The sequence below is a fragment of the Leptonychotes weddellii genome, chromosome 1 (genome assembly GCF_054177405.1).
Source record: "Leptonychotes weddellii isolate Sample4059 chromosome 1, ASM5417740v2, whole genome shotgun sequence".
Classification (NCBI taxonomy): domain Eukaryota; kingdom Metazoa; phylum Chordata; class Mammalia; order Carnivora; family Phocidae; genus Leptonychotes; species Leptonychotes weddellii.
In genome coordinates, this window is record NC_138369.1 from 36381263 (window position 1) to 36397006 (window position 15744).

The 15744-nt window shown below is 40.8% G+C and overlaps 1 protein-coding gene across 1 annotated transcript in view; it reads left to right on the forward strand.

Annotated features, from left to right (window-relative positions):
• Positions 1-15744, forward strand: part of CHL1 (cell adhesion molecule L1 like) — a 92180-nt gene that overhangs the window by 52690 nt on the left and 23746 nt on the right. Inside the window, exons 10-14 of the mRNA XM_081805844.1 lie at positions 5129-5269; positions 5818-5929; positions 7685-7851; positions 10589-10754; positions 13391-13575. Coding sequence (XP_081661970.1) covers positions 5129-5269; positions 5818-5929; positions 7685-7851; positions 10589-10754; positions 13391-13575 — 771 coding nt within the window. The remainder of the gene's footprint in view (positions 1-5128; positions 5270-5817; positions 5930-7684; positions 7852-10588; positions 10755-13390; positions 13576-15744) is intronic.

Genomic DNA, 15744 nt, shown 5'->3' on the forward strand with positions numbered 1-15744 from the left:
GCAGGGACCTACTGGTTGAGAGCATGGGTTGGAAGTCAGGACTTACCATAGACCTAGGCAACAGCAACCCTGCCCTGGGTTCTGCTCTTTACAAGCACCTGCTCTGGCCATCCTTTGGTCATGCCTGCCTCCTCTATTATTTGAGAAATTCACAGGGCCAGTGAGAACTACAGAGCTTGGACACAGGCACCCTACCCCTGGCTCCCTACATGTTCTCGATGGAGCTCCAGTAGTACCCAAGACCAGAAAAATCCCTGTCCAGTCAACTCTGAGCCCTCCCACAAGGCCTGGACATGGGAGGATGGGGATGCACAAAGGCTGAAGGCCGATTCTCCCTACTCTACCATTTCCAGCATAGAACTGTGAGAACTCCAGAAATCTTCAGTTTGAACCTAGAGGTCTGGTCAGTTTGAGTGTCTTTGTGAAAGTAGGATAGAACAAATTTTGTCAACTGATTAGCTTAATTTCGAGTGTTTACATTATTATCTGTTGCTTTTATAAGTTCCTTTTGTTCTGGACCCACTCATGTCAAGGGTAGACATCCTGGTGGTCCACAGACCTGAGGTCCCATCTAGGCTGTGCACCTTCCCAGGTGTATGATCTTGAGCTGTTTACTGAATCTCCCAAAGCTTTAGTTTTAGTTTTTTTTTTTTTTAAAGATTTTATTTATTTATTTGACAGAGAGAGACACAGCGAGAGAGGGATCACAAGCAGGGGGAGTGGGAGAGGGAGAAGCAGGCTCCTGGCTGAGCAGGGAGCCCGATGCGGGGCTCGATCCCAGGACCCTGGGACCATGACCTGAGCCGAAGGCAGACGCTTAACGACTGAGCCACCCAGGTGCCCCGAAGCTTTAGTTTTTTAACAGCACAACATAGCTAATGGTAGTTGGTTGTGATTGAATGAGGTAAATGTGGTCAACCACCTAGGATAGTGGCTTTTTTGTAGAACATTTTGGTAGTTTATAAATTCTGGGGCCAGAATGCCTCTGTTTGCATCTAGGCTCTACCATTTACTAGTTGTATGATTGGGCCTATTACTGACTCTCTTAAAACCTGCTTCCTCATCAGTAAAATGGGCGTGAAAATTGCACCAACTCTTGGGTTGTTGTGTGGATTAAAGAAAACACCATGCAGAGAATGCTCGGGACAGGGACACTCCTAAACTTTTGTTTACTATTATTGTTGTCACATAGCAAGCACTCAGGAAACCTTAGCCCTCATTATTAATATCCTCAAATTTGAGATTTTTTTTTCATCTCTCTAGAGAGCAGACTAAGAAATGAATCCAAGGGAAATGGAAACAATTGTTGTTTATAAAGAATGTTAAGGATGCTAAAATAAGGAATGCAGATTCTCTGGAACATAAAATTATAAAATTTATATCTGAATGGCACTTGACTGTTTATGGATAGATGTTCACATATTGCTTTGAATCCCCAAGTGAACATTTTTAATGGAGGTACTATTATTCATATTTAACCGATTGATTCCTTCATTCAATAATATTTATTGAACGCATTCTTTGTGCCAGGCGCCGACTGGCATTATTGCTTGGGAGGTAGCCGTGAATAAAATGAACCTAGCGGGGAGAGTCAATCAGTAGACGAATAAGCACGTAAATGTGTGCTGTAGTGTGGTAAATAAAAGATAGCTGAGTAAGGGCTGGGTGTAAGAGAAGTTCAGGACCTCGAGTTGCTATTTTATTTTAAGATAATACTAGTAAGCCCCTTGTGGTAATTTACCTTTAAGTAGAAAGCCTGAAGGAGGTGAGGGAGACAGCCATGTAAATACATGGGGAGGAGCTTTCAGGGTAGAGAGGTCAGGGAGTGCAAAGACCCTGAGGTATGTTTGAAGTGTTGATGTCAAGCAAGGAGTCCGGGGTGGTTGAAGCTGAGTGAGTGGGAAGGGCTGGGACACGAGATCAGTCGGCTGGTGGTACTAGAGCCTCATCATGCGTATAAAGGTGAAAGCCCGACTGGAGACTTGGGATTTTATTGTAAATCAGATGGGCAGCACTCGGAGGTTCTTGAGCAGGAGAATGACGTGATCTGATCTATTAACAAAGGATTGTTCTGACCTCTGAATGGAGAAGCAGCCGTCTGAGTGCTCCAGCTGGAAGCAGCCTGAAAGACCCTAGAGCCGAGGGCTAGGTTGGTTGTAGTAATGGTTATGTTCTGGATGTATTCTCAAAGTAGAGCCAATAGGTTTGTTCCTGATGAGGAGGTCAGGGCTGAAATTAACTTACACGAGACAGCACAGCTGAATAATGGCTGGTGTAGAGCCAAAGCCACATCCTTGCAGCCTAAGCTCGGTGTTCCTTCCACAGCTCTCCTTGCTCCCCCGCAAATGGGCTGTAGCCGTTTATAGGTTGGGGTGCTTGATCACAGTGGGCTGACTAAATCTCTCTGAGCTTACAGTTCTAGCAATTCTATATCCTTTATATGTGGTATTTCCAAATTAAATGAAACTGGTTACTAGTATTGGTAACAGGCCTAACCTTTTTCAAATGCTTTGCCTCCAGTATCTGTGAGCTTCCTAACAAGCCCTGCAGAAGAGAATTTTTTTTTTTTTTAATTTTTTATTCTCCAGTTTGCACATGTGGCAACTGAGGCTCAGGGAGGTCACGTTACTTAATTGAAGACACAACCCCAGTCTATTTAGAGCCAGACACGGAACCCAGAAATGATGAAGTCTCAGAGCTGAAGTTTCTCCCACTATATTTATTGCATCATCACCCACTGAGCTGACCAAAGACATCTTATGACAGAACTAGTGTGTTTTGGTGGATATTGATAGAGAATTGGCTTTCTCGAATCCCAGGAGCTCCTGTTAGCCTTGGCCCATATGCCGCAACACTGCAATTTCCATACCTCTCCCGAAAGGCAGCCTCGAGCCATGCTTAGCTCTTCGTCATCTCGAATCTGTGGCTACAGTTTCATGTTTTCTTTTTGTAATGCTGTGTTTGAGTCAGGGTTTACCATGGGCAGATGAAACAAGGAGTCTAAAGATAACGATGGGGAGAGCTCTGAAAGTTGTAGAGCTGGGTGTCGGGTGTGGGAATGCGGAATCAGATCAGAGGTTCCAGTCCTTTAAAGCCTTAAAGAACTTTAAAGAACAACTCATCCTGAGCATTCTCAAGAGATGAACTGCCCTGCAGGATTGTACCACTTTTCTACTCTTGCTATATAAATGATCACTAGCTTAGTGGCTTAAGACAGTATACATGTATTATTTTACAATTCTGTAGGTTAGAAGTCCAGTAAGCCTCCCTGGGCTGCAATGAAGGTGTCAGCCATAGTGTGTTCCCTTCTGGAGGGACTAGGAGAGAACCCCTTTCCTTGTCTTTTCCAGTTCCTGGAGAGAGCCCACATTCCTTGGCACAAGACTCTCCATCTCCAAAGTCAGCATCATTGCATATCTGACCATTTTTTCATAGCCTCATCACCCTTTCCACTGGCCACGGCCAGGGAAGCTTCTCTGATTTTAAGGAACCTTGTAATTATGTTGGGCCCACTTAGATAATCCAGGATAATCCTTCCATCTCAAGGCCCTTAACCTTAATCACCTCTGCAAGTCCCTTTTGCCATGGAAGGTATAATATGTTCTAGTGGTAGAGATTAGAACGTGGCTATCTGTTGGGGGCTATTACTCTGCCTACCACAGAGACCTTCTAGGAATAAAATGCCACCCAACATAAATGGTTTTCCATCATTTCAGGAAATATTTACTGACTGCCTCCACTCTGCACTGGGGACACTGTGTACAACACACAGACAAGATCCTGCCTATGTGGAGCTCACAGTCAAGTGTAAAATTATATTCATTTTTTTTTAAAGATTTTATTTATTTATTTGACAGAGAGAGAGACAGTGAGAGAGGGAACACAAGCAGGGGGAGTGGGAGAGGAAGAAGCAGGCTTCCCGCTAAGCAGGGAGCCCGATGCGGGGCTCGATCCCAGGACCCTGGGATCATGACCTGAGCCGAAGGCAGACACTTAATGACTGAGCCACCCAGGCGGCCCAAATTATGTTCATTTTTGACTCTCAAATGTATAAGGATACTTTTCTATTTTAATAAGCAATATTCTATGTTTTCTATAAACCAAAACTTAGTATAGTCACTATTTTGTATAATAGAGACACAATAAGTCCTAGCAGGGAGGGGCAGAGGGAGAAGGAGAGAGAATCTTAAGCAGGCTCCACGCTCAGCGCAGAGCCTGACTTGGAGTTTGCTCTCATGACCCTGAGATCATGACCCTAGCCAAAATCGAGAGTCAGACGCTCAACTGACTGAGCCACCCAGGCGCCCCTTGTAATGTCATTTAAACTAAAAATTTTAACATCTGTGCCCCTCATTCGACATTCATAGCTAATATGTTTCCTCTTCAATGAAACAACACATGTGCTACTTCCAACAGAGTTCTTTGGCCCTTAATAAATGTACCGGAAATATTAGATTTTCTCATTTCCCAAAGACATTTCCAGAATTATACCTGGATCAGGAGTAAGGTTGGATTTATTGCCAAAAAGTAGAAACTTTAGCCCCTGATCTCAAGAAGTTGTTTACTCTTACTGTGAAAATAAAATATATGAGCTGTGTATCCAACGTGGTTAAATAGGAAAGCAAGACAATTGAAATGAATGGTATAGATCAGAAAATGGCACAGGGAAGAAAAATCAAATGGAGGAACAGAAGTGTCAAATGGCGAACAAAGGAGCCAGTGTTGGTGGACTGGTGGGATCACTCCATGCTGATCATGTGATTTGTTTTGGCAGTATTGGAACCTAAATTTGTAAGAATAAGTGAGGTTTAGTTATAGTGGGATTTGAATGCTGAACAGAAAATCTGAAATTTTATTTATGGGTATGAATAGGGAGAGGCAATGAGCTAGAGATCAACAAATATTTTAGAAATCAGTAGTAATCTGAAGGAAGATTGAAATTGGAGAAGGGTCTGGAAAGAAAAGCCCATGGCTGATGCAAAGAAATTCTACAAATTGGCTTCAGTGAACTATTATTCACCCTAAACTGGTCTTAAAATATAAATACTGTGTGACACATTTAATAAATGGCGTGTAAATATTTTATGTCCTATTTTTTATCAAACTGACATTCTTTAATCTCTTGCAGAAAATCCATTTGCTGGTGATGTTGTCTCCCCCGGGGAAATCAGTTTTACCAACCTGCAACCGAATCACACTGCTGTGTACCAGTGTGAAGCCTCAAATGTCCATGGCACCATCCTTGCCAATGCCAATATCGATGTTGTAGGTAAGCAGACTGTTTACCTGCTGTTTTCTAAGGGAAGATGTTCAAGGTCGTGCACACAAGTCAATTGAATTCCAGACACATAAAACATGGGGGGGGGAGAATATCATCAAAGTACCTTTCATCTAACATTTGGGTATTAGCCTTCAAACTAAAATTATACTTTCTTTTTTCTTTTTTCTTTATTTTTTTTTAGAGAGACAGTGTGTGTGCACAGGAGTGGGGGTGAAGGGGCAAGGGAGAGAGAGAGAATCTTAAGCAGGCTCCACACTCAGCAGAGAGCCTGATGCGGGGTTCGATCACATGACCCCGAGATCATGACCTGAGCCAAAATCAATAGTCACTTAACCGACTGAGCCACCGAGGCGCCCCTAAAATTACACTTTCAAAAATGTATTGAATTTGGATATTTTTCTAATTCAGGAACATATATTGCAATATTCGGCTATCTCCCCGTTCTGTTAATATGACTAGGATATAGAAAAATCTAATGTGTGCACATTATTTCTTACATGAACATTGACAACTGTATTTATGTCATTTTCAAACAGATGTCCGTCCACTGATACAAACTGAAGATGAAGAGACTTATGCTACGGTGGTTGGTTACAGTGCTTTCTTACACTGCGAGTTCTTTGCTTCACCTGAAGCAACAGTGTCCTGGTAAGCTGGTACAAGGTTTTCTTAAGAGAATGTCAGTGGTAGATTTCACCTTGTGTCTTCATCCATCATTTGACGGGCTGTTGTTACAATGTAGCCAATGCCTCTGAGAAATAAGGTAGCAAACTTAATTACCTACCTCCCCCGGAACTGTTGACTAGATGTGTAGGATTTTTCTCTCATGGGGAGATTAGGGAGAGCCATTTCTGCTTACAAAGGAAAGCAAAGAATTAAAGTGATTACTAAGACAATTTTACAGATAGATTTGGTTTTTCATTATGGGTATATCAAAAGTCATATATTATAGCTGACCCTTGGACATTGTGGAGGTTGGGGCTGATCCCCCATGCAATTAAAAATCTATGTATAACTTTTGTCTCCCTCAAAACTTAACTGCTAATAGCCTACAGTTGACCAGAAGCCTCACCCATAAGATAAATAGTTGATTAACACACATTTAGGATGTTATATGTATCACATGCTTTATTTTTGTAGTAATAGCTATCTTTTTCTTAAATGTTTTTCCATATTTCTAGGCTACACAGTTTGTGAGTTCTTTTAAGTTGTTGCATATTTCCAAAAATTTCTCCAATATATTTATTGAAAACAATTCATATACAAGTGAACCCGGGCAGTTCACACCCATGTTGTTCAGACTTAACTACTTTTTTTTGTTGTTTTGGGTCTTTGCTAAATAATTATCTAAGCATGCATTTAATTCCAAACACATGCTTAAAACTTTTCCAACATGTATTTTGAATTTAATTTCAATATATCTATTGGTGTAATAAGTCCAGACACCTTGTGTGGATCTGCCACATTTGTTACTTCACCAGAAAAGCGTGGATGAACTGTTCTTAAATAAGTCTGCCATGGCTCTGCAGGGCTGAGATTAGAGTGAGGAGGGGGAGGCAGGGTCAGGCAAGGGCAGGGTCAGATCCTGTCTTTATTTAAAAATTGGATATTTTGCTCATTGTGGATTTTTTTGTGTGTTTTTTATTTTTAAAAATAACTCCATTAAAATATTATTTATCTTGAGTCCTGAGATTTTTTGGCAATCCTTACATTTTACCCCTGAGGCAAGTGCCTCACTGGCCTTGCCCTAGTCCCGAGCTCTAGAAAGTACCATGTGAATGGCAGCCAGAGTTTACCCTTTGAATTTTTTTTTTTGTTCCAGCAGAGCCTCTTATTGCGAAATGTACTGGGTAAATCAAGCTTTGGCAGCAAATGCTCAGAAAATGGATGAATGTAGGAGAAAATGACTCTGGGTTGATAAGGGCAAATGTAATCCATGTCCACGGGACAGGAACTACTTCCTGGCCTATAATATTTCTGAATGACCAATGTTCCCCCAGGATGGCAGGAGGTTCAGAAGGTTCATTATCTCTTTCAATTACTAGCTTTCCCATTTAGTACCCTGAAGCGATCATTAACTAAAGAGTTCACCATCAATACACCAGAAAATATTTATTAAGCTGTGAGGACAGATGCAAAAATGGTCCTTATAGCTACGAGAAATGCAGCAGAAGCATAGAGCATGGGCCCGGATTTCCTCTAATCACAGTCTATCTGGGCAGATCAGATATACACCTCGGCTAGGACCCATTCTCGGAAAAACATAAACCCCAATGGAACATTTCATAAGGTCTGCAGAGCTCCTGAAGAAAGGGTAAGCTTGAATGACATCAGCAGCCAGTTTCAGGAAGCGTCTACAGTTCTGTCACGTCTAAAATTGATTTATGTTTTCTGTGTTCATAGGCAGAAGGTGGAAGAGGCGAAACCTCTTGAAGGTAGACGGTACCATGTCCATGAAAATGGCACATTGCAGATCAACAAAACCACAGAAGATGATGCTGGCTCATACTCTTGTTGGGTAGAAAATGCTAAAGGAAAAACCGCAGTCACGGCCAACTTGGATATTAGAAGTATTTTTATTTTGGTTTTACTTTGCATGAATTCTCACATGGGTTTAGTTTGTCTTCATTTTTCGAAATGAAACAATATGATTTATTGAGTGCCTGTTAAAGTTCTTAGACTGTATTTCTAAGCTCCCAGATTGTGTTTTATCGAAAAGACTGTCACAGAAATTATAGGATGTGCTGATGATGTGTTCATGGCTTTTTACAATTTTAAGAGGGACTTAGGTATTTGGGGGATGACTGGCAATAATTTAAAATGCTCTATTTTGGGATATTTCTGTGACTGTGTTTTATTTCAGTAACCAACTCAACATAAGGTCATCAGCAATCAACTCTTGGAGCTAAAAATTTCACAAACCCATAAAAGTTCAGCTTCATAAAGACTGGGGCATGACAGGACGGAAGATTTTTTTGTCCTCTTTTTGCATCATAAACCGCTTTGCATTTTTTTCTCTCTTCGGAACAAAGTCCTGGGTTTCACTAGTATTTTGGTTTTAAAATTGCTCCGAAAGTCCTTTTCAGGAAAACATAATAGAGAAATCCTACAGTGATTGTAGGGAGAATCTATATTGCTTGTGACATGTCATTATCGTAGCCTACACTGCTGCTTAGATGACAGGTGTATCTGTTGAATCATCGTTTTCATGGAGATCCTGATATTTCTGTCTCTCTTCACACACATACCCTCCCTTCCTTGTTTTTCTTCTGTCTTATATTCTTTTACAGTATTTGGGTTTTTTTGTACCCTAAGTCCAACATGCCACCCCCATGTACTGTATTTTTTTTTTAAATTGTATTTTATTATGTTATGTGGACTGTATTTTTAAGCACATAGATATTCTCTTCACATGTCTGCTTAACTCACATCTGCCTGGGTGTTTATGTGTCATGGACAATTTTCAAAATGCCCTTCTGAAGTCTGTGAAGATGATTCTTTTTATTCTTTATACAACCAACCTATATCAAAGTTTAGCAACTCAGTCAGATTCAAAGTCAAAGAGAGGGAAGCCCGGAATCCGAATGAACCTTCACCTTCCTATTGCCCTACACGGCGCTTGGCCCAGAGTGGACCTCAGAACTGTAATTGACAAAGGGATGGACAGGGTCATGAACTTTTCATCTGCTCTAAACACCCACTTTATATGTAGGGCATATATAGGAATCTTATGAGTGAAGGATAAAAACACAATTTTTGCATATAAAAAAAATTTCTGGAGTGGAATTGGGTAAGAGGCTATATCGCATAGTGTTTGAAAGCAAGAGCTTTGGTCTCTGCCAAACTTAGGTTCAGATTCCAGCTCAACCCCTTACCAGTTGGGAAACTTTGGTGTTACTTAATTTCATTTTAGCCTTATGTTCTCTGTAAGGTGAAAATATTAATATTTGTAGAATTATTATAATTATAAACTGTTATGTGACCATGAACTTCTTAGCAGAGGTCCTGGTCAATAGGATAAGGGCTTTATTAAATGGTATCTATTATTAGTAAGTGGATTTCTGGCTTTAAGTTTAGAAATAGGAGTAGATGCTTAATAATTCACTTACAATTAATTCAATTAAATAATCTCTTCAAGTTTCATGCTTAGGATACCGAACGATCTTTTTTTTTATCACTTTCAAATTTTTAAAATTTTTTTAAGATTTTGTTTATTTATTTGACAGAGAGAGACGTAGTGAGAGAGGGAACACAAGCAGGGGGAGAGGGAGAAGCAGACTCCCCGCTGAGCAGGGAGTCAGACGCAGGGCTCCATCCTGAGCCGAAGGCAGACGCTCAATGACTGAGCCACCCAGACGCCCCTATCGCTTTCAATTTTTAATCAGTTCATGTAGTAACATGTAGATAGTGAATATTAAAACGTATTGTGGAATTGGAGGTCAGCTCATGAGATTTGGCCTCTGAGAGGGTCACCAAGTGGTACAGGGGGGTAAAGTACATCTACCCTTAATATGGCCTCTAAGAGTAAGGATCCTATATTTTGAAACAGCCATAATGAGCAGACATTTTAAAGACAGCCAAATGTGATTCTTTTTAATTCATTTGATTTGAAATTTAATTTAATTTATCTGATATGTTTGAATTCGAAGCTAAATTTTTGAGCTTCATATTATGGGTACCACTAATTTACTTTTAAAATATCACTCATTATACCTCATTCAACAAGAATTTCAGCAAATATGTGTTAAGTGCTTGCTGTATACAGGGTCCCTTCTGGGCTGTGCAGATACTTCATGTAACAAAACAGACACAGCCTCTTTTTCACCGGGCTTAAGTTCTAATTTCCCACCTTCATGTTGATAGATCACCTTGCATGGGCTTTACCATTTAACCCCCAGTTTCTGAATTATTAATAAACACATTAATAGAAAATCAATTAATTTCCTTTTTCCCCCCCTTACGGGGGTGTGATCACATGACCAGAAGCACTAGAAAGGGAAATTATATTTTTTCAACCTCTAAAGACATTTGTTGGCTCCCACTCTGCCTACTCCTTTTGCCCAAGAGGTAGTAAGGGGAACTTCTAAGATAGTAATTAGTACTTCCACCCTAATTTCTCAGAGGTCCAGGCCTGATGGAAAGAAAATAGTAATGAAACATGATGTCAGGAAATTACAGCGTGACAAACACTGCATGAAGATAAGACTGTTCCGTCGACAATTGGGGTTGATTAAATTGCAGGCACCTGATTGCAAAGTAAGCTGGGATGTAAGCGTCTCACTAGTCTCTTTGTTTGCTTAAAAATAGATGCTACAAAACTTCAAGTTGCTCCTAAGAATCCTCGCGTCCCCAGACTGCACGTGCTTGAATTACATTGTGAGAGCACGTGTGACCCACATTTGAGGCAGAGTTTGAAGTTGTCCTGGAGTAAGAATGGAGAAGCCTTTGAAATTAATGCCACAGAGGATGGCAGGTAGGGAAGGGGTTACGCTTTGTCGTCGTCCTGGCTTGGGATCAACACTGAGCACTTGAAAAAAAATAGTTGTAAACGTGTTCACATGGAAGTAAAATACGAAAAGTGATTAATACATTTCAGTCTTCTCGGCAGGATTTAAAAGGTAATGCAGTGCAGGGTTTCACTTTTCTCTCCCATGGTTAGCTGCTGCTTTTTGCTGCTGACTTTTTATAGAATGTGTGCCCTTCTGTTAGCGCATGAAACAGAGCCCACTCCAGGTGTGTGAGGCGTATCTGCTCACATGGCCCCAGAGGGGACCCTGCCTGTCACCCATTTCTATCCCAAACTCTGATGAGTCTATCTCATGCATGGGCAGAACCTGAGTCATACCTCCAGTCCTTCCAGTTAGAAAGTATGGACAAATACACTGTTAAGCCTCCTAATCTCCGTATGGAGAATACAGAAAAAAACATAGAAGAGAGAATGTGGAAGGAAGTGTGAAAAGATGCTGACTTACATTAGACAGTATTAAGTATATCAGAGAAAGAGAAAAGAATATTTACTGAATGCCTATGCTATCTTTTGAAAGCATACAGAGGTTAGCTCTCCTGTGTTTTGGATTGTGACTAAGTAGGGATTAGAAATAGACCATCCTTAGCCAAATCTCACCTGCAGTTTTATGTTGTTATTCGTCATTCTGAAAAAATAAATCTGAAGGTAGAACATGCATTCCTTTGGTGACACTGTGGCAGGGTGGTAAGTAAGAGCATGGACTTGAGTCCAGTGGCCTGGATTTAAATCTCACTTTGGTCACTTCTTATGTCTATGACTTAAGACCAGCTGCATAACTTCTCTACGCCTTAATTTTACACTCTAAGATACCTTCATGGGGTTATTGATGAGTTAACATACTTAGCACTTAGAAAACACAAAGTACTCAGTCCAGTTTAGCTCTCATGATTTGTACTGATGTCTGCAGACATTTAATGGCTTCTCTCATTTCTTGTACCTGCTCGGCCCCTAGTGTGTATGTGTGCAAACATGTGCTTGCACCACCTCCGTGCAGGGGCTTTGGTCTCGGCTGGGTACTTAATTGATTCCATCTCATCCCTCCTGTATACATAAGAGTTTGTGGAAAGGAGTGGATGCATTAACAACTAGTTGTCACTGAGACAAGAGGAGATTAATTATGGACCTAAAAGACTACACATTGCAACGGAGATCTTCACCCTTAGGTTAGGTCTTGAGTCGATCTATCAACTACTGGGATCTCTCCATGTTCTCCCTCTTTTGTCACTACTGCCTAGCTGCCTGGGGTCTTGCGTATGACCTCTGGGCTATAGCTAGAAAGGGAATCAGAGACTGGTGCCTAGCTGGTGATGGGACCTGCATATTTAGGCCCTGATCCCAGAAACTCCAAACATCCTCTGTGTGGCCCTGTTGAATAGTTTCTGTAGGCTCCTGGGGCTGACACTCAAATGAACCTCTGACCATCTCAGTGAACTAAGCAAGTGACACAGATGTTCTGCGAGTTTTCCCTAGGGTAGGGGTGAAGAACAGTAATCTTAACTAGAATCTCTTAGAAGAGATCTCTGGATTGGGGAAGGCTGGGAGTAACACTTGCTGCTGGGGTTGACTGGGGCCCAGAGCGGGCATGGAATTCTAGCAGGGAGCTGAGATCACCGGTATCTGCTAAATTTCTAGGGAACCATTAGTAAGCTCCTGTCTTTCACATTCTGCTGGGACAACTTCTTATTGGTAGGTAGGCAGGGGGCTAGAGGCTTTTACCTAGGAAGAGGTTAAGTGAGTTTTACATCAGAAATGTCAATCATATAAGTCCCTTTCCGCAAGGACATTATTTATTTCAACTATATAGCAAACTGTTGTAAATATATTTCAATTTAGTGGAACTTAATTTTCCTAAAAGTGCTTAAATAGTTAAGTTGACAGTACATAGGTATAGGGTAAAAGGTATAATTTATAGTAAAGAAATTTTCATGTCCTAAACTGGATTGCAAATTGGCAAAATAGAAAAAATGATAAAAAGCTAGTGGCCAATGATTTGCAAAAAAGCGGTACTAGTCTGCCCTCTACTGTTCAAATAAATCACAGTGCAATTGTTACCGGATTTATCAGATGGTCATTCTACATGTGAAATAGAGGGGTGGAGAAAAAGGACTCTTGTCAAAAACACAGATTACCAGACTCCAGGTCAGTCTGGCTCTGTAGATGTGGGGCGTGATTCAGGAATGTGCCTTTGTAAGAAGCACCCCAGTTGATCCTATGTAGGTGATTCCCTTAACAAACCTTAAGAATTATACAAATGTATCTTAACTATTCTAACATAGTACAGTCATTAGAAACACCAGGCAACACAGTTCTATCACTGACCCATGCATCACAGATGACTGGACTTGGTAATTAAAACAAAACAAAACCAACTGATAGCTTTCATGGCTGTGTAGACAGTTGTTCAAGTGACATTTCATCTCCAGTTTCAACTGTAGCACCAATAAAATTTGCATCACGTGAAGCTGTGTTTTGTTTTGTTTTTTTGACTCTTGAATTTTTTTTTCCTATGGGGAATATATATTTTTGCATATATGTTTCTGTTGTTTTCATCCTCATTGTGTACTCAATTTTTTTACTGGTAGGATAATTATCGATGGAGCTAATTTGACAATATCTAATGTCACCTTAGAGGATCAAGGTATTTACTCCTGTTCAGCTCAAACTGCTCTGGATAGCGTTACTGATGTAACTCAAGTAACTGTCCTCGGTAAGTGCACTAACGAGAAATCACTGTTCATTTCTTCCCCATCACTGATTAAATTCCATTGTTCTTAGGTTGTTAAATCAACAGTTATTTGAGCTCCTGCACATATACTGTTCGTTCGAATTTTTCATTTAAATAGTCATTCCACTTTCAAATGCTTTCTCCTCTTCTGGCTTTAAAGAAATTAATTAATGCTTAATTTCTTTTCACTGCATGGGTAATGTTGCCAATAGCCGTGGGAGGTAGGTGATGTTATCAGCAGAAAGAAAACTGAAGCATGCTTGAGTTGTCAGGGCGCTTGAGCTGCCCTTTCCTAGCATGCAGAGAAATAGAGCTGAGGAATGGAGATGGGTTAGGCTGGGGGGATCAGGCTGGGCCTCCCGTCGTGGTGGTGGCTCAGTGGTCACGCTCTAGACCAGAGACTCGGACCGAGTTCTCAGTGTTCCTGGAAGGGAGCGGAGGAACTTCAAGAGTTCTGCAAAGGAATGCTGTTGATTTTTTTTTTTATGATAATGCTAATTAGGAAATGCTTTGCATAATTCACTAGTGTAATCAACACAATTAGCCCTGCAATCACCCAAACCTCTTAGACCAGCCTAGAGCATCTCTTAGACCATTAGCTCTGAAAGCATCTCCTAGACCATCTCTCCTTCAGGTCCCTTGCCAGATTCACTCTCCACAACCTCTCTGATATGGAAACCTGAGCGATGCGGACAACACCAACAAACCACTCACCCTCAAACTTCCATTTGGTTCCGCCAGTGAGGAGCCCTGGAAATAGAGGAGGGTGGGTGGGTGGGTGTGTTTATTCTCCAGATTCCCTCCCTGCAGGCTGTGTCCAAAGTCATTGATTTCTCCCAGGGAGAATCTCTTCACAAAATACTGATAAGATTCTGTTAACTGCTCCCTCCACCCCCACCCCAGGTATTCTGCCAATGATCTTTTGAAAGAGTTAAAAAAACAACAACAACTCTTGGTACTATCCAAATTGTGTGAACTATTTAATTTCTGCTGGGACCCCGGTTGATAGAGACATTTTTTTTTATAGTTTTCTCTTATAATTTTGTTTCCGCGGGCACCATTTAGTCTTTCTTTAGTTTTCTGATATTCTTTGAAAGTGTTTGATTTTGCCTAAACTCCTTTATTAGATGTGTAGATTAATCATTATTATTAACAGGTATTTGTATCTTTAGCTCTCTGGTTGCTGGGATCCACAGGTAGGTTGCTAACGGAAGTACAGGCTGAGAGGAAATAATTCAGTTTCTTTGGAGGTTGGATGTGAAAAATGAGTAAAGAGGATGGAGCTCTTCAAGTGAAGCAAATGGTCATCAGACTGGGTTCTATACACACACACACACGGAGTGCCCAGGTAGTAGAATGGGCTTGGCTGGATAGAATTGTACCTTTAGGTGAGATGTTTGGCCATAGGAATTCAGCTACTTAGGGGACTACAAACAGAAAGTTTCCACCCTGTAGGAATTATTTCACTAGTAAGTCATCAGATAAAATAGTGGAGCTTCAGGTAACACTGGAGTTTATTCCAGGCCACCACAAGTGTAGGGGTAGGTCTCAGGATCCATAGACTTTGTCCCTCAATATTTTGAGCTGTGGAGCCAGCAAAGGGATTGGGCTCCCTACTGCTTGGTTCATGCTGTCAAATTGCCTTGTAAAATTTAATATTTCAGTCTTGTGATTAGGCTACCATCTTCCAGAACCATTAAATTTTGATAATTTTAAATAAATAGTTGCTATGATTATTTACATTATTAACTACAGAAGTTTTTTTTTTACCAATTTTTTAAGAATAGAAGTAAATTAATTTAAAAAATATTCTATGACACATTTCATTTTCTCAACCACTTCTTGGAGTTTGCCTTCTAATTTTTTAGACCAATCCCTGGTCTTAGGAAGCGCATCTCACTAATGGACAGTAACAACTAGATCCCTGTGTAGTTTCTATAAAAACCCCTTTACCTGAGAAAACAATTTTTGCAAACATATGCTTGACCCATTTCAATTAGAAGTAACTGTCCTTTAAGAGTATCAGTCTTTTAAGTATCAATGCAGCCCATCAGCTTAGTTCCATATTCTGGGAAAAAGCACATTTCATTTTTTTTTTTTTAAAGATTTTATTTATTTGAGAGAGAGAGAATGAGAGAGAGCACATGAGAGGGGGGAGGGTCAGAGGGAGAAGCAGACCTCCCACCGAGCAGGGAGCCCGATGCGGGACTC